This window comes from Branchiostoma lanceolatum, chromosome 2 (genome assembly GCF_035083965.1).
Source record: "Branchiostoma lanceolatum isolate klBraLanc5 chromosome 2, klBraLanc5.hap2, whole genome shotgun sequence".
NCBI classification, from domain to species: domain Eukaryota; kingdom Metazoa; phylum Chordata; class Leptocardii; order Amphioxiformes; family Branchiostomatidae; genus Branchiostoma; species Branchiostoma lanceolatum.
Window position 1 is genome coordinate 40,353,822 of NC_089723.1, and position 18,646 is coordinate 40,372,467.

The following is an 18,646-nucleotide window of genomic DNA, read 5'->3' on the forward strand; positions in this document are numbered from 1 at the left end:
ACAAACACGAGAGACACGACCATGGAGAGCAGGATGGTCACTCCGAAGGAGATCCGGTCTCCCCTGTCTACGGGCATGATGAAGGTGATCATCATCAGCACCACCAGGATGACGCAGGGCCCGACAGTCGTGGCGATGTGGAACAGGGGGACCCTCGCTAGATGGACAGCGAAGCACGCCTCCTTGTCGCCTTGTGCGAAGATCTTGTCCTTTCGATCCCATTCGCCCTCCGTTTGTGGGGGAGACCAGACGTCACAAGAACTGCCCTCTCCGCATTCTGTGTTCAACGAATCATTCCAAAAATATATCATCGATAGATGTACAGAGGGTAGGTAGATACTTAGGGCAAATACAAATGTACATATATAATTTTCTGCATTATTATAGGATTATCTCTGCAGAAGTTCCTGCAACCTTTCGGCTACATCCCTAAAGGCTCATTGAACGACTTCTCTTTGCTCCTTGAAAGGAGAAGTTCATTTGGCCACGACGAAGGTTGCTGAAACGTCGGCATAAAATATGATATTGATCGTGCAGATAGAATCTGATGTTATTCCTCTTAGTTTACTAAAAAGAAGCCTTTGACAATTGAACAACCCGCGTATACAGAATCGCGATGACCGCACTGCATTCTAAGGGACCCATCATCACAACTTACTCTATATTTGCGCCTGTAAAGGAGAAACTATTTTGGTTTAGAAAAAAAACAGGTAACATGTAGGGGTATCCATTTTGTACGTGTGCAATTCCAGCATTCTATAGCAGCACAGCCTGAAAAAAGTTTTTAACACTTTATTGAACTACTCTCGAAAAGTAGAAGTTATTAACATTAATATATTGTCAAGTCAAGTTTGTAAAGCCTTACCGATGGTTTGCTCAATTGCATAAGATGCAGAGAAACAGATGCGACATTCCATGGTGTCGGCAGGGAAGAAGAACGGGTCTGCTTCACATACGGTGGTGGTCAGAGTTTCTACCCTCCACGTTACCGTACCGTCAGTGGTGATCAGCAGCGGTACGTCCTTCGGCAGGCCGCCGTACAAAGGATCAGCACTGGGGAGAAACCAACAAAGTCTCGTCATTTCTCTCTGACTAGTCAAGATGGTAGTTTTCCTACAACCATCACTGTTTCCTCGCACTGGCACTTGAACTGTTCATTTTGTTGTTAACTAACTTAAAGATAGAATCCCGTATTAATGTCTGGCCTTAGGAAAGTTCATTGCATGTCTGAAAAAACAAGTCTGATATTAGAATACCCCTGTAATCTTAATTGGGTTGGTTAAAAAAGACACTACTCACTTTGTCTGACCCTGAATTTCCAACTAACTACTGGCCTGATGAAACTTTTCACAGAATTGTCTCCTAGCATCGTTACAAATACCGTTTTAATTTTTATATTGGACTCGGGTAGAGTCCTGTAATGTTTGGCACAAGATTATTGTTTCTGCCAGTAAAATTATATTCATTATCATTCTTTATATTTCTGAAAAAAGGAAACTTAACAAGATTCAATCTTGATCCAATGATAGTAGATTAAGAAAAGACCGCATACTTCCTCTTCAGAGTCAATGTGGGGGTCCAGATGCTGCTGGCCGGGACGCTCAGAGTCGTGATGTTCTCGTACTCCTTCGGCTCCCACTTTAGCCGACCGTCCTGCCAGGTCTGGAAGAAAACAATGTTTTTCAGACTTATTAAAAAAGAGAGCTCTTAACATCTACTAACATAATTCCACCAGGATACATAATTCTGCCACCCTGAAAAGATATGTCCAAATGGATCTCCAACCCAACGTCACCCAGTTTAATGCACTCCTGTATATCTAATCTGTGCATACCTGGTGGTGCTGCACTAGAGATCTCTCAAACCAACTGTTTTTCAAAGTGGCGGATTTATATAACCCGGCGGATTAATGTTAATGGAGGCTACTGAGGAAATAAACGACATAAATGTGATTTTTTTTCTAAATTGCCTAAAATGTTCATAACTGGGTCAACTTACGAAGTCGATGACTACAGAGGTAACCAGCAGCTCCTTCTTTTCGTCCTGAAATTGGAAAAAAAGCGATGGCATGGATTAGATACGTTCTGTTACCTCCCTGGGCAGGGATTAGTTACGTTCTGTTACCTCCCTGCACATGGATTAGTTACGTTCTGTTACCTCCCTGATGGATTAGTTACGTTCTGTTACCTCCCTGGGCATGGTTTAGTTACGTTCTGTTACCTCCCTGGGCATGGATTAGTTACGTTCTGTTACCTCCCTGATGGATTAGTTACGTTCTGTTACCTCCCTGGGCAGGGATTAGATACGTTCTGTTACCTCCCTGGGCATGGATTAGATACGTTCTGTTACCTCCCTGGGCTGTACATGTCTATCTGTTGTAGACCGACAAACACTTCAAAAGTGTTACAGATGCTGAATCTTACCAAGTCGACGATCCGTTCCACAGAGCCATTGAAGCTAATGACAGACCGAGTGTGGTTTTCAGTCTCAGCTTCAGTCTCAGTTTTAGCTTCAGTCTCAGTTTCTGTCTCAGTTTCAGTCTTAGTGTCAAACTCGGCCTCAGTATTGGTCTCAGTGTTGGTCTCAGGCTTGGTCTCAGTGTTGGTCTCAGTCCCGGTCTCAGGCGCCTGGTTTAGACGGTACACATCCAGTAGGTCGCCTTCCAGCCTCTTTCTGAAATCCACTAAGGAGGGGAAAAGCGTTAGGAAGACGTCAACTAATAACTAATAACTTTCAGATTGATCATGATCGATTTTCGTCTTCAGAATAAAACTAGTAGTTTAAGATTTTGTACCAGTTCTCACATTAGATTAGATTCATTAAATTCCTGTTTATCACTACCAAAGAGTCTTCCACACTCACCTGAACAGCTGGGCTTGCCATGTTCCCAGATGCCTCCCTGAGTGCACCTCACGTCGCTGGGGGACCCGGGCGGAAGGGAGTACCCCACGTTACAGGTGTACACGACCCTTTCCCCCACGCTGTAGAACCTCTTCATGGGGCTCCTGTTGCCGTAGTTTGGTGGTCCCAGGTCCCAGCAGACGGCGGTATCTGGGAGTAATGAGGTAAAAAAGGCGACGACAATCAGTATCTTTAATGAAGTTAAATTCATCACTTTTAGACCTGGTCGTGGAAAGTTCCAAGCAACGGATTTGCATGAGGTGAAGAATTGACAGAAAATGGTATCACCGACTTAATTAACTCTGGCATAAACCAAACTTTAAGATACTGTGGCTTTACAAACAGTTCCTGGGGGCGAATATAGTGTGATTCAAGTTTTGCTCTTAATTGATAACTTTTCATTATGAAAGTCTGAGAACCAAGGAGGGAAATTGGGGAGGCCTAAGAAACGTGACACTGCTCAGACGATGCCTCCAACTTGACAATAAAACTTACTGCACGGAGCAACGTCACATTCCTCCTGGCTGCCATCTTCCGCCAGACAAAATGGCCGCTCGAGACCGGTGGGGTTGCGGCAGTAGTTGTTATCCAGGTTAGCCCAGGGGTACTCGGTCGTGTAGAAACCAGTCTGCACAGCGGACCACTGCACACAATCTGCCCCGGATGTAGTTTTACTCCATGTACCACGGTAGTTGATGCCACTGCCATGGTAGCAAACTGAGGCAGAGAAACAGTCATATAGCTGCTATCGTGTAAATGTACACAAAGATACATCCCCGACTGTGTGTGCTGAAATCAAACTATGAGTGTAGCGTTTTACATATTAAAGTAACTTAATGATCTGTGAAGTGAATATCCAGGGAATATGCAGGGAATTTGAGCGGGGTAACAAAAGCAAGTGCTACTTCAGGTGGAAAGAAATGAATCTAATCCTCGTCTCTACCTTCGTTGTTCCTCGTCTCAGGTTCAGGGCTCCAACAGCCGTGTTGTGGAGACGGAAACAAGTCACAGGTAGGGAACTGGTTCTTCATCCGGGCATCAGCCACACTGAGGACTTCCTCGCACCACGAACGGCACGGTACGAGTTGTGTGCCCCTACAAAACAAAAACAAATTCAGAACCACCCTTACAACGTGAGGTACCGCCTTCCACCAGCAACAACGGGCGTTTAGATCTTAAGAACAAATCGATCGATGCAATTTCAAAGCAAATCAATGCAATTTCAGCGCGAAAGTTTTCGTTGAGTATGAATTCGTTGAGCAGGAATGACCAGATACCTGTTGCTAACTATTCAATCTTAGAAAAAAGTTAATGTATGCAGATTTCTTACAGCATTGCCACAGTGTCCCGCAGCATGTTTACTCACATGCACAAGGTCGTGTTGTCTGCATGTTGAGACGAAGTGCAGGAAGTATTGTTCTCTTCGGAGGCAACACATCGCGGGAAGATTACCGTCCATGCAAATTCCCGGAACTCAGGATGCTGGTTCTCTGCGTTGCCGGTTGCATTGTTGAGCAGCTCCACGACAGAGGAATTCTGTATCTCCTCAAACGTCGTCTGGCCCAGCTGGTTTGGCAGCATCGCAAGTCTACCGCCGAGGTTAAAATCCGCAGGAATCGGCCGGCAGTCTGGTAATTACAATAATATAGACATTACATCATTCACATGCTTTAAACCTAGCCAGAAGGCATGAGAAACAGTGTGAAAATAATCATTGATTCAGATATCGGCCCAACATGCAATTACAGCATTATAGAAAGTTTACAAGAAAACCCCAATCTTCCATATTGCACAAATTGTTCTCACAGTGCACAGTGATTATTTACCTGCACCATGTAATTAGCGACCTCTGGGTGTTGTTTTATTTCTGTTCTGCTCTTCATTTTTACCCATAAAGGTCACGACAGAAAAGGGGGAAAAGCAACTTGGGGTTACATAAACGAAAGTTGGGTGAGATAGATGAGCATGGGCAGACGAGAGCAGAAAGAAAATGATACCTTTTCTAGTGCCTTTGCTTGCCAACAGTGGGAAAAATATGATTTCTACTAGATGTATTGCATGTATGGTTTTAAGAGCCATGATAACTTTGTCGGCCTAACTCACCACAACCTTCCTCGTCACTCCCGTCTGAACAGTCCGTCCGCCCGTCACACCGCTTCCACGCCAGGATGCAGGCAAGTCCGTGTCCGCACCGGAGGTACCTCAGGGGACAGCGGATTGCTGGGAAGGGAGATAGTCTATTAAGTCTGCCCTTCATGATGTTTTAAATCCACTCAAAATATGAAATAGATAGATCCGGAGAACTGGGTGACTTAGTGGATTCGGTTCTGCTTCGCCCACCTGTGGAGTTGTTGGCTTCCGAGTAGACAACAGGACATTGTTTTAGAACCCGGCTGTTCCGAGTAGACAACACGACACTCGTGTTTTAGAACCCGACTGTTCCGAGTAGACAACACGACATTGTTTTAGAACCCGGCTGTTCCGAGTAGACAACACGACACTCGTGTTTTAGAACCCGACTGTTCCGAGTAGACAACACGACATTGTTTTAGAACCCGGCTGTTCCGAGTAGACAACACGACATTGTTTTAGAACCCGGCTGTTCCGAGTAGACAACACGACATTGTTTAAGAACCCAGCTGTTCCGAGTAGACAACACGACATTGTTTTAGAACCCGGCTGTTCCGAGTAGACAACACGACATTATTTTAGAACCCGGCTGTTCCGAGTAGACAACACGACATTGTTTTAGAACCCGGCTGTCGTTCCGAAGCAATATCAAAATGGACACGCATTTTTCTTCATTTGAAGGTGTTTGAGGTGAAATGCAAAAGGAAGGAAGTTGAAATGTAGAACCTCCTTGACCAGACCATGACAAATTATCTGGCACCTCTGACGTGGTGGGACCAGTGTAATAAGAAAACAATCTGCCTGGTGGGCTCCCAAGGGGTAGGGGTGTACTAAGTATGGAATAAATTAACTAAGTTGGAGACGCACTCAATTGTATCCAATCCGGTTGATGGAATGTTACCTACTGGTGGGCGTCTCCAACTTAGTCAATTTATTCGTTACTTAGTAAACCCCTACCCCTTGGGAGGCGACACTATGTGAATTTAGTGACAAGAAATGCACGCTCCTGATTGGCTGCGAGATGCTGATCCTACGAGATGCCGATCCCGAAAGATGGCCGGGTTCTAATATATATTTTTTGAACAAAACTGCTGTTTGAAAAGGCAACATTCATAACAATTGACTTGTTCAAAGGAGGAACATTACCAGGATAACGTGTCAACGTTTCATCCATGGTGCTGATTTACTACGAAAAAAAGCACATCGCATGTTTTGAACGATAGGTCTTCATTGTTGAAGATATCTATTACCAATCGGCATGAATATTCCATCAGGGTAAAGGTGGGACGGTAGATGCTGCACTGTAACTCGTGGACGCTTATGTGTTATGACGAAGTTATGTGTAACTATACAATACTGCATGACATACCGCCAGTCAGCTGGCAGATGAAGTTGTGTGCAGACGAGCAGGGCGCGTCGTTCCATCCGGTACTGTAGTGGTTCGCGCAGACATCTGCATGTCCGTCACTGTTGGGTTCCCCCGGATGCCACCCCCCATACGGCCGGTCTTTGGTTGCGTTGTATGGAGTCCCATCTTCCCACACCCACCCTCCCTCGCCGTTCTGATTGCTCAAGCCGAACCAGAAAGGGGAGTTGGGATCCACGACGTTCTTTAAAAAGTCGTCCTCGTCTTTGTCTTTCGGCATGGCCAGAAGCCCTCCGTCCGTTGCACACACCTGTCTGGCCTGGTTGTAGGTTTTGCCTTGGTTGTACGCCTTGAAGCACGAAACCCCGTGCGCGGTGTAGCCAGAAGGACAACCTACAAACAAGCATGATGTTTTCATCAAGACAGTTTACAAGCGCAAATAGTTCCAGTATACTAGGAATATTTACTTTGGGGTTGAGTAATGATTTGCCCTGGAGAAACTTGCACATTGTTACTCCATGCGCATTAAAAAAAAATACATGTCCATTCATGACAAAGTAAGCTCATACGATACGTACACGGGTGGTTAAATATGGACTCATATCTTGTCATTGTGGGAAGCTCAAATTTTGCGTCCGACCGACAATATTTATCTCTCCAGCTTACACGGTTATTTTCAAGAAATTCTGTTCTGACTTAAAGGTCCAGAAGGTGCGATAATGGAGACAAAAGCAGAGTCATTTGGTTCTGTAGAGACGGACTTTCCATTTAAGGTTTATATCTTTTGACAATCAATAACCAAGGACTGTAAAAAAATACAAAGTGGCATATTCTTAAGTTTTTCATAAAACAAATGGAACCTCATATATTCATATATATGTATAATTCCTTCATCATCATCATCTATCGGCCTGTATCAGACGGGACTAAACAAGAAGTACATATTGAACTAAACATTGCCCGATCAACTACTTACTAAGGGTCGTGGGTGGGTTGGCTGGAGTTGTGGTTGGCTCCACAGTCGTGGGTCGGTTGGTAGAAGTCGTGGTTGGTTCAAAAATCGTAGGTGGGTTCGCTGGAGTTGTGATAGACTCCAAAGTCGTGGGTGGGTTGGCTGGAGTGGATCTTGGCTCAACAGTCGTGGCCGGGTCGGGTGGAGTTGTAGAGGGCTCCATAGTCGTGGGTGGGTTGGCTGGAGTTGGGGTTTGCTCCACAGTCGTGGGTGGGTCGTGTGGAGTTGTGGTTGGCTGCACAGTCGTGGTTGGGTTGGCTGGAGTCGTGGTTGGCTCAACAGTCGTGGGTGGGTTGGCTGGAGTTGTGGTCGGCTCCACAGTCGTGAATAGGTTGGCTTGAGTCGTGCTGGGCTCCACAGTCGTGGGTGAATTCGCTGGAGTTGAGGTGGGCTCCACAGTCGTGGGTGGGTTGGTAGCAGTTGTGGTTGGCCTCACAGTTGTGGGTCGATTGGCTGAAGTTGTGGCGGGCTCTACAATCTTGGGTGGGTTGGCAGGAGATGTGCTTGATTCCACAGTCGTATTTGGATTGGCAGAAGTGGTCGGCTCGAAAATCGTAGATGGGTTGGCAGGAGTTGTGATTGGCTCCACAGTCTCATTTGGATTGGCAGAAGTGCTGGGCTCAAAAGTCGTAGGTTGGTCGGTACGAGTTGTCTTTGGCTCCACAGTCGTAGGAGGGTTGGCCGGAGTTGTTCTGGGCCCCACAGCCGTGGGTGGGTTGGCAGGAGTTGTGCTTGATTCCACGGTCGTATGTGGATTGGCAGCAGTTGTGGTTGGCCTCACAGTTGTGGGTGGATTTGCTGGAGTTGTGGTATGTTCCACAGTTCTGGGTGGGTAGGCAGCTTTTGTGTTTGGCTCCACAGTTGTGGGTGGGTTGGCTGGAGTTGTGGTTGGCCTCACAGTTGTGGGTGGATTCGCTGGAGTTGAGGTGGGCTCCACAGTCGTGGGTGGGTCGGTTGGAGTTGTAGCGGGCTTCACAGTCGTGGGTTGTTTGGCTTGAGTTGTAATTGGCTCCACAGTCGTGTATGGATTGCCTTGAGTTGTGGTTGGATTCACAGTCGTGGGTGGGTTTAAAGGAGTTATGGTAGGCTCCACAGTCATGGGTGGGTTGGGTGGATTTGTGGTGGGCTTCACAGTCGTGGGTGGGTTGGCTCGAGTTGTGATTGGCTCCACAGTCGTGTATGGGTTGGCGGGAGTTGTGGTTGGCTCCACAGTCGTGGGTGAGTTCTCTGCAGTTGGGATTTGCTCCACAGTCGTGGGTGGGTTGGCAGGATTGATGGTTGGCTCCACAGTCATATTTGGATTGGCAGAAGTGGTCGGATCCAAAATCGTAGGTGCGTTGGCAGGAGTTGTGATTGGTTCCACAGTCGTGGTTGGGTTTGCAGCAGTGGTGGTTGGTTTCGCAGTCGTGGGTGGGTTGGCAGCAGTTGTGGTTGGCTTCACAGTCGTGGTTGGATTGGCTGAATCGGTTTCAGGTATCACAGTCGTTGGTGGGTTGGCAAGAGTCGTGGTTTTCTCTACAGTCGTGGCTGGATTAGAAGCAGTTGTGGTTGGCCTCACAGTTCTGGGTAGATTTGCTGGAGTTGAGGTAGGCTCCACAGTTGTGGGTGGATTAGCTGGATTGATGGTTGGCTCCACAGTCGTATTTGGATTGGCAGAAGTGGTCGGCTCGAAAATCGTAGATGGGTTGGCAGGAGTTGTGGTTGGCTCCACAGTCTCATTTGGATTGGCAGAAGTGCTGGGCTCACAAGTCGTAGGTTGGTCGGTACGAGTTGTCTTTGGCTCCACAGTCATAGGAGGGTTGGCCGGAGTTGTGCTGGGCTCCAAAGTCGTGGGTGGGTTGGCAAGAGTCGTGCTGGGCTCCACTGTCGTAGGTTGGTTGGTAGAAGTCGTTGTTGCCTCTACAGTCGTGGGTGAGTTGGTAGGAGTCGTTGTTGGCTCTACAGTCGTGGATGGGTCGACTGGAGTTGTGGTTGGCTCCACAGTCGTGGGTGGGTTGGTTCGGCTCGTGCTGGGCTCCACAGTCGTAGGTGGGTTGGCAGGAGTTGTGGTTGGCTCCACTGTCGTGGTTGAGTTGGTGAGAGTCGTGATATGCTTCACAGTCGTGGGTGAGTTGGCTGGAGTCGTGGTTGGCTTCACAGTTGTGGCTGAGTTGGGTGGAATCGTGGTTGGCTCTACAGTCGTGGGTGGGTTTGCAGCAGTTGTGGTTGACCTCACAGTTGCGGGTGGATTGCCTGGAGTGGTGGTATGCTCCACAGTTGTAGGTGGGCTGGCAGAAGTGGTGGTAGGCTCCACAGTCGTGGGTGGGTCGGGTGGAGTTGTGGTTGGCTCCACAGTTGCGGGTGGATTGGCTGCAGTTGTCGTATGCTCCACAGTTGTGGGTTGGTTGGCAGCTTTTGTGGTTGGCTCCACAGTTGTTGGTGGATTCTCTGGAGTTGAGGTGAGCTCCACAGTCGTGGGTAGGTCGGTTGGAGTTGTGGCGGGCTTCACAGTCGTGGGTGGGTTGGCTGGATTGATGGTTGGCTCCACAGTCATGGGTGGGTTGGCTGGAGTTGTGGTTGTCTTCACAGTCGTGGGTGAGTTGGCTGGAGGTGTGATAGGCTTCACAGTCATGGGTGGGTTGGCTGGATTGATGGTTGGCTCCACAGTCGTATTTGGATTGGCAGAAGTGGTCGGCTCCAAACTTGTAGGTGGGTTGGCAGGAGTTGTGGTTGGCTCCACCGTCGTGGTTGGGTTTGCAGGAGTTGTGGTTGGTTTCACAGTCGTGGGTGGGCTGGCAGCAGTTGTGTTTGGTACCACAGTCGTTGGTGTGTTGGCTGGAATCGTGGGTGGATTTCCTGGAGTTGTGGTTGGCTCCACAGTTGTGGGTGGGTTGGCAGGTGTTGTGGTTGGTTCCACAGTCGTAGGTGGGTTGGCAGCAGTTGTGGTTGGTTCCACAGTCGTGGGTGGGTTTGCAGGAGTTGTGGTTAGTTTCACAGTCGTGGGTTGGTTGGCAGCAGTTGTGGTTGGTACCACAGTCGTTGGTGGGTTGGCTGGAATCGTGGGTGGATTTCCTGGAGTTGTGGTTGGCTCCACAGTCGTGGTTGGGTTTGCAGGATTTGTGGTTGGTTTCACAGTCGTGGGTGGGTTGGCAGCAGTTGTGGTTGGTTTCACAGTCGTGGGTGGGTTGGCTGGAATCGTGGGTGGATTTCCTGGAGTTGTGGTTGGCTCCACAGTTGTGGGTGGGTTGGCAGGTGTTGTGGTTGGTTCCACAGTCGTAGGTGGGTTGGCAGCAGTTGTGGTTGATTCCACAGTCCTGGGTGGGTTTGCAGGAGTTGTGGTTAGTTTCACAGTCGTGGGTGGGTTGGCAGCAGTTGTGGTTGGTACCACAGTCGTTGGTGGGTTGGCTGGAATCGTGGGTGGATTTCCTGGAGTTGTGGTTGGCTCCACAGTCGTGGTTGGGTTTGCAGGATTTGTGGTTGGTTTCACAGTCGTGGGTGGGTTGGCAGCAGTTGTGATTGGCCTCACAGTTGTGGGTGGATTTGCTGGAGTTGTGGTATGTTCCACAGTTCTGGGTGGGTAGGCAGCTTTTGTGTTTGGCTCCACAGTTGTGGGTGGGTTGGCTGGAGTTGTGGTTGGCCTCACAGTTGTGGGTGGATTCGCTGGAGTTGAGGTGGGCTCCACAGTCGTGGGTGGGTCGGTTGGAGTTGTGGCGGGCTTCACAGTCGTGGGTTGTTTGGCTTGAGTTGTAATTGGCTCCACAGTCGTGTATGGATTGCCTTGAGTTGTGGTTGGATTCACAGTCGTGGGTGGGTTTAAAGGAGTTATGGTAGGCTCCACAGTCATGGGTGGGTTGGGTGGATTTGTGGTGGGCTTCACAGTCGTGGGTGGGTTGGCTCGAGTTGTGATTGGCTCCACAGTCGTGTATGGGTTGGCGGGAGTTGTGGTTGGCTCCACAGTCGTGGGTGAGTTCTCTGCAGTTGGGATTTGCTCCACAGTCGTGGGTGGGTTGGCAGGATTGATGGTTGGCTCCACAGTCATATTTGGATTGGCAGAAGTGGTCGGATCCAAAATCGTAGGTGCGTTGGCAGGAGTTGTGATTGGTTCCACAGTCGTGGTTGGGTTTGCAGCAGTGGTGGTTGGTTTCGCAGTCGTGGGTGGGTTGGCAGCAGTTGTGGTTGGCTTCACAGTCGTGGTTGGATTGGCTGAATCGGTTTCAGGTATCACAGTCGTTGGTGGGTTGGCAAGAGTCGTGGTTTTCTCTACAGTCGTGGCTGGATTAGAAGCAGTTGTGGTTGGCCTCACAGTTCTGGGTAGATTTGCTGGAGTTGAGGTAGGCTCCACAGTTGTGGGTGGATTAGCTGGATTGATGGTTGGCTCCACAGTCGTATTTGGATTGGCAGAAGTGGTCGGCTCGAAAATCGTAGATGGGTTGGCAGGAGTTGTGGTTGGCTCCACAGTCTCATTTGGATTGGCAGAAGTGCTGGGCTCACAAGTCGTAGGTTGGTCGGTACGAGTTGTCTTTGGCTCCACAGTCATAGGAGGGTTGGCCGGAGTTGTGCTGGGCTCCAAAGTCGTGGGTGGGTTGGCAAGAGTCGTGCTGGGCTCCACTGTCGTAGGTTGGTTGGTAGAAGTCGTTGTTGCCTCTACAGTCGTGGGTGAGTTGGTAGGAGTCGTTGTTGGCTCTACAGTCGTGGATGGGTCGACTGGAGTTGTGGTTGGCTCCACAGTCGTGGGTGGGTTGGTTCGGCTCGTGCTGGGCTCCACAGTCGTAGGTGGGTTGGCAGGAGTTGTGGTTGGCTCCACTGTCGTGGTTGAGTTGGTGAGAGTCGTGATATGCTTCACAGTCGTGGGTGAGTTGGCTGGAGTCGTGGTTGGCTTCACAGTTGTGGCTGAGTTGGGTGGAATCGTGGTTGGCTCTACAGTCGTGGGTGGGTTTGCAGCAGTTGTGGTTGACCTCACAGTTGCGGGTGGATTGCCTGGAGTGGTGGTATGCTCCACAGTTGTAGGTGGGCTGGCAGAAGTGGTGGTAGGCTCCACAGTCGTGGGTGGGTCGGGTGGAGTTGTGGTTGGCTCCACAGTTGCGGGTGGATTGGCTGCAGTTGTCGTATGCTCCACAGTTGTGGGTTGGTTGGCAGCTTTTGTGGTTGGCTCCACAGTTGTTGGTGGATTCTCTGGAGTTGAGGTGAGCTCCACAGTCGTGGGTAGGTCGGTTGGAGTTGTGACGGGCTTCACAGTCGTGGGTGGGTTGGCTGGATTGATGGTTGGCTCCACAGTCATGGGTGGGTTGGCTGGAGTTGTGGTTGTCTTCACAGTCGTGGGTGAGTTGGCTGGAGGTGTGATAGGCTTCACAGTCATGGGTGGGTTGGCTGGATTGATGGTTGGCTCCACAGTCGTATTTGGATTGGCAGAAGTGGTCGGCTCCAAACTTGTAGGTGGGTTGGCAGGAGTTGTGGTTGGCTCCACCGTCGTGGTTGGGTTTGCAGGAGTTGTGGTTGGTTTCACAGTCGTGGGTGGGCTGGCAGCAGTTGTGTTTGGTACCACAGTCGTTGGTGTGTTGGCTGGAATCGTGGGTGGATTTCCTGGAGTTGTGGTTGGCTCCACAGTTGTGGGTGGGTTGGCAGGTGTTGTGGTTGGTTCCACAGTCGTAGGTGGGTTGGCAGCAGTTGTGGTTGGTTCCACAGTCGTGGGTGGGTTTGCAGGAGTTGTGGTTAGTTTCACAGTCGTGGGTTGGTTGGCAGCAGTTGTGGTTGGTACCACAGTCGTTGGTGGGTTGGCTGGAATCGTGGGTGGATTTCCTGGAGTTGTGGTTGGCTCCACAGTCGTGGTTGGGTTTGCAGGATTTGTGGTTGGTTTCACAGTCGTGGGTGGGTTGGCAGCAGTTGTGGTTGGTTTCACAGTCGTGGGTGGGTTGGCTGGAATCGTGGGTGGATTTCCTGGAGTTGTGGTTGGCTCCACAGTCGTAGGTGGGTTGGCAGCAGTTGTGGTTGGTTCCACAGTCGTGGGTGGGTTGGCAGGAGTTGTGGTTAGTTTCACAGTCGTGGGTGGGTTGGCAGCAGTTGTGGTTGGTACCACAGTCGTTGGTGGGTTGGCTGGAATCGTGGGTGGATTTCCTGGAGTTGTGGTTGGCTCCACAGTCGTGGTTGGGTTTGCAGGATTTGTGGTTGGTTTCACAGTCGTGGGTGGGTTGGCAGCAGTTGTGGTTGGCCTCACAGTTGTGGGTGGATTTGCTGGAGTTGTGGTATGTTCCACAGTTCTGGGTGGGTAGGCAGCTTTTGTGTTTGGCTCCACAGTTGTGGGTGGGTTGGCTGGAGTTGTGGTTGGCCTCACAGTTGTGGGTGGATTCGCTGGAGTTGAGGTGGGCTCCACAGTCGTGGGTGGGTCGGTTGGAGTTGTAGCGGGCTTCACAGTCGTGGGTTGTTTGGCTTGAGTTGTAATTGGCTCCACAGTCGTGTATGGATTGCCTTGAGTTGTGGTTGGATTCACAGTCGTGGGTGGGTTTAAAGGAGTTATGGTAGGCTCCACAGTCATGGGTGGGTTGGGTGGATTTGTGGTGGGCTTCACAGTCGTGGGTGGGTTGGCTCGAGTTGTGATTGGCTCCACAGTCGTGTATGGGTTGGCGGGAGTTGTGGTTGGCTCCACAGTCGTGGGTGAGTTCTCTGCAGTTGGGATTTGCTCCACAGTCGTGGGTGGGTTGGCAGGATTGATGGTTGGCTCCACAGTCATATTTGGATTGGCAGAAGTGGTCGGATCCAAAATCGTAGGTGCGTTGGCAGGAGTTGTGATTGGTTCCACAGTCGTGGTTGGGTTTGCAGCAGTGGTGGTTGGTTTCGCAGTCGTGGGTGGGTTGGCAGCAGTTGTGGTTGGCTTCACAGTCGTGGTTGGATTGGCTGAATCGGTTTCAGGTATCACAGTCGTTGGTGGGTTGGCAAGAGTCGTGGTTTTCTCTACAGTCGTGGCTGGATTAGAAGCAGTTGTGGTTGGCCTCACAGTTCTGGGTAGATTTGCTGGAGTTGAGGTAGGCTCCACAGTTGTGGGTGGATTAGCTGGATTGATGGTTGGCTCCACAGTCGTATTTGGATTGGCAGAAGTGGTCGGCTCGAAAATCGTAGATGGGTTGGCAGGAGTTGTGGTTGGCTCCACAGTCTCATTTGGATTGGCAGAAGTGCTGGGCTCACAAGTCGTAGGTTGGTCGGTACGAGTTGTCTTTGGCTCCACAGTCATAGGAGGGTTGGCCGGAGTTGTGCTGGGCTCAAAAGTCGTGGGTGGGTTGGCAAGAGTCGTGCTGGGCTCCACTGTCGTAGGTTGGTTGGTAGAAGTCGTTGTTGCCTCTACAGTCGTGGGTGAGTTGGTAGGAGTCGTTGTTGGCTCTACAGTCGTGGATGGGTCGACTGGAGTTGTGGTTGGCTCCACAGTCGTGGGTGGGTTGGTTCGGCTCGTGCTGGGCTCCACAGTCGTAGGTGGGTTGGCAGGAGTTGTGGTTGGCTCCACTGTCGTGGTTGAGTTGGTGAGAGTCGTGATATGCTTCACAGTCGTGGGTGAGTTGGCTGGAGTCGTGGTTGGCTTCACAGTTGTGGCTGAGTTGGGTGGAATCGTGGTTGGCTCTACAGTCGTGGGTGGGTTTGCAGCAGTTGTGGTTGACCTCACAGTTGCGGGTGGATTGCCTGGAGTGGTGGTATGCTCCACAGTTGTAGGTGGGCTGGCAGAAGTGGTGGTAGGCTCCACAGTCGTGGGTGGGTCGGGTGGAGTTGTGGTTGGCTCCACAGTTGCGGGTGGATTGGCTGCAGTTGTCGTATGCTCCACAGTTGTGGGTTGGTTGGCAGCTTTTGTGGTTGGCTCCACAGTTGTTGGTGGATTCTCTGGAGTTGAGGTGAGCTCCACAGTCGTGGGTAGGTCGGTTGGAGTTGTGGCGGGCTTCACAGTCGTGGGTGGGTTGGCTGGATTGATGGTTGGCTCCACAGTCATGGGTGGGTTGGCTGGAGTTGTGGTTGTCTTCACAGTCGTGGGTGAGTTGGCTGGAGGTGTGATAGGCTTCACAGTCATGGGTGGGTTGGCTGGATTGATGGTTGGCTCCACAGTCGTATTTGGATTGGCAGAAGTGGTCGGCTCCAAACTTGTAGGTGGGTTGGCAGGAGTTGTGGTTGGCTCCACCGTCGTGGTTGGGTTTGCAGGAGTTGTGGTTGGTTTCACAGTCGTGGGTGGGCTGGCAGCAGTTGTGTTTGGTACCACAGTCGTTGGTGTGTTGGCTGGAATCGTGGGTGGATTTCCTGGAGTTGTGGTTGGCTCCACAGTTGTGGGTGGGTTGGCAGGTGTTGTGGTTGGTTCCACAGTCGTAGATGGGTTGGCAGCAGTTGTGGTTGGTTCCACAGTCGTGGGTGGGTTTGCAGGAGTTGTGGTTAGTTTCACAGTCGTGGGTTGGTTGGCAGCAGTTGTGGTTGGTACCACAGTCGTTGGTGGGTTGGCTGGAATCGTGGGTGGATTTCCTGGAGTTGTGGTTGGCTCCACAGTCGTGGTTGGGTTTGCAGGATTTGTGGTTGGTTTCACAGTCGTGGGTGGGTTGGCAGCAGTTGTGGTTGGTTTCACAGTCGTGGGTGGGTTGGCTGGAATCGTGGGTGGATTTCCTGGAGTTGTGGTTGGCTCCACAGTTGTGGGTGGGTTGGCAGGTGTTGTGGTTGGTTCCACAGTCGTAGGTGGGTTGGCAGCAGTTGTGGTTGATTCCACAGTCCTGGGTGGGTTTGCAGGAGTTGTGGTTAGTTTCACAGTCGTGGGTGGGTTGGCAGCAGTTGTGGTTGGTACCACAGTCGTTGGTGGGTTGGCTGGAATCGTGGGTGGATTTCCTGGAGTTGTGGTTGGCTCCACAGTCGTGGTTGGGTTTGCAGGATTTGTGGTTGGTTTCACAGTCGTGGGTGGGTTGGCAGCAGTTGTGGTTGGCCTCACAGTTGTGGGTGGATTTGCTGGAGTTGTGGTATGTTCCACAGTTCTGGGTGGGTAGGCAGCTTTTGTGTTTGGCTCCACAGTTGTGGGTGGGTTGGCTGGAGTTGTGGTTGGCCTCACAGTTGTGGGTGGATTCGCTGGAGTTGAGGTGGGCTCCACAGTCGTGGGTGGGTCGGTTGGAGTTGTGGCGGGCTTCACAGTCGTGGGTTGTTTGGCTTGAGTTGTAATTGGCTCCACAGTCGTGTATGGATTGCCTTGAGTTGTGGTTGGATTCACAGTCGTGGGTGGGTTTAAAGGAGTTATGGTAGGCTCCACAGTCATGGGTGGGTTGGGTGGATTTGTGGTGGGCTTCACAGTCGTGGGTGGGTTGGCTCGAGTTGTGATTGGCTCCACAGTCGTGTATGGGTTGGCGGGAGTTGTGGTTGGCTCCACAGTCGTGGGTGAGTTCTCTGCAGTTGGGATTTGCTCCACAGTCGTGGGTGGGTTGGCAGGATTGATGGTTGGCTCCACAGTCATATTTGGATTGGCAGAAGTGGTCGGATCCAAAATCGTAGGTGCGTTGGCAGGAGTTGTGATTGGTTCCACAGTCGTGGTTGGGTTTGCAGCAGTGGTGGTTGGTTTCGCAGTCGTGGGTGGGTTGGCAGCAGTTGTGGTTGGCTTCACAGTCGTGGTTGGATTGGCTGAATCGGTTTCAGGTATCACAGTCGTTGGTGGGTTGGCAAGAGTCGTGGTTTTCTCTACAGTCGTGGCTGGATTAGAAGCAGTTGTGGTTGGCCTCACAGTTCTGGGTAGATTTGCTGGAGTTGAGGTAGGCTCCACAGTTGTGGGTGGATTAGCTGGATTGATGGTTGGCTCCACAGTCGTATTTGGATTGGCAGAAGTGGTCGGCTCGAAAATCGTAGATGGGTTGGCAGGAGTTGTGGTTGGCTCCACAGTCTCATTTGGATTGGCAGAAGTGCTGGGCTCACAAGTCGTAGGTTGGTCGGTACGAGTTGTCTTTGGCTCCACAGTCATAGGAGGGTTGGCCGGAGTTGTGCTGGGCTCCAAAGTCGTGGGTGGGTTGGCAAGAGTCGTGCTGGGCTCCACTGTCGTAGGTTGGTTGGTAGAAGTCGTTGTTGCCTCTACAGTCGTGGGTGAGTTGGTAGGAGTCGTTGTTGGCTCTACAGTCGTGGATGGGTCGACTGGAGTTGTGGTTGGCTCCACAGTCGTGGGTGGGTTGGTTCGGCTCGTGCTGGGCTCCACAGTCGTAGGTGGGTTGGCAGGAGTTGTGGTTGGCTCCACTGTCGTGGTTGAGTTGGTGAGAGTCGTGATATGCTTCACAGTCGTGGGTGAGTTGGCTGGAGTCGTGGTTGGCTTCACAGTTGTGGCTGAGTTGGGTGGAATCGTGGTTGGCTCTACAGTCGTGGGTGGGTTTGCAGCAGTTGTGGTTGACCTCACAGTTGCGGGTGGATTGCCTGGAGTGGTGGTATGCTCCACAGTTGTAGGTGGGCTGGCAGAAGTGGTGGTAGGCTCCACAGTCGTGGGTGGGTCGGGTGGAGTTGTGGTTGGCTCCACAGTTGCGGGTGGATTGGCTGCAGTTGTCGTATGCTCCACAGTTGTGGGTTGGTTGGCAGCTTTTGTGGTTGGCTCCACAGTTGTTGGTGGATTCTCTGGAGTTGAGGTGAGCTCCACAGTCGTGGGTAGGTCGGTTGGAGTTGTGACGGGCTTCACAGTCGTGGGTGGGTTGGCTGGATTGATGGTTGGCTCCACAGTCATGGGTGGGTTGGCTGGAGTTGTGGTTGTCTTCACAGTCGTGGGTGAGTTGGCTGGAGGTGTGATAGGCTTCACAGTCATGGGTGGGTTGGCTGGATTGATGGTTGGCTCCACAGTCGTATTTGGATTGGCAGAAGTGGTCGGCTCCAAACTTGTAGGTGGGTTGGCAGGAGTTGTGGTTGGCTCCACCGTCGTGGTTGGGTTTGCAGGAGTTGTGGTTGGTTTCACAGTCGTGGGTGGGCTGGCAGCAGTTGTGTTTGGTACCACAGTCGTTGGTGTGTTGGCTGGAATCGTGGGTGGATTTCCTGGAGTTGTGGTTGGCTCCACAGTTGTGGGTGGGTTGGCAGGTGTTGTGGTTGGTTCCACAGTCGTAGGTGGGTTGGCAGCAGTTGTGGTTGGTTCCACAGTCGTGGGTGGGTTTGCAGGAGTTGTGGTTAGTTTCACAGTCGTGGGTTGGTTGGCAGCAGTTGTGGTTGGTACCACAGTCGTTGGTGGGTTGGCTGGAATCGTGGGTGGATTTCCTGGAGTTGTGGTTGGCTCCACAGTCGTGGTTGGGTTTGCAGGAGTTGTGGTT

At 51.1% G+C, this 18,646-nt stretch overlaps 1 protein-coding gene across 1 annotated transcript in view; it reads right to left on the minus strand.

The window, feature by feature from the left end:
- Nucleotides 1–18,646, minus strand: part of LOC136427092 (mucin-17-like) — a gene marked incomplete at its 5' end in the record, with an annotated part of 31,171 nt that overhangs the window by 2,314 nt on the left and 10,211 nt on the right. Inside the window, 15 exons of the mRNA XM_066415810.1 lie at nucleotides 1–277; nucleotides 866–1,053; nucleotides 1,553–1,662; nucleotides 1,999–2,043; nucleotides 2,424–2,683; nucleotides 2,863–3,051; nucleotides 3,397–3,618; nucleotides 3,845–3,996; nucleotides 4,268–4,529; nucleotides 5,005–5,121; nucleotides 6,401–6,790; nucleotides 7,374–10,260; nucleotides 10,621–12,984; nucleotides 13,384–15,669; nucleotides 16,030–18,356. The exon at nucleotides 1–277 is cut by the window's left edge and continues 41 nt beyond it. Coding sequence (XP_066271907.1) covers nucleotides 1–277; nucleotides 866–1,053; nucleotides 1,553–1,662; nucleotides 1,999–2,043; nucleotides 2,424–2,683; nucleotides 2,863–3,051; nucleotides 3,397–3,618; nucleotides 3,845–3,996; nucleotides 4,268–4,529; nucleotides 5,005–5,121; nucleotides 6,401–6,790; nucleotides 7,374–10,260; nucleotides 10,621–12,984; nucleotides 13,384–15,669; nucleotides 16,030–18,356 — 12,076 coding nt within the window. The remainder of the gene's footprint in view (nucleotides 278–865; nucleotides 1,054–1,552; nucleotides 1,663–1,998; nucleotides 2,044–2,423; nucleotides 2,684–2,862; nucleotides 3,052–3,396; nucleotides 3,619–3,844; nucleotides 3,997–4,267; nucleotides 4,530–5,004; nucleotides 5,122–6,400; nucleotides 6,791–7,373; nucleotides 10,261–10,620; nucleotides 12,985–13,383; nucleotides 15,670–16,029; nucleotides 18,357–18,646) is intronic.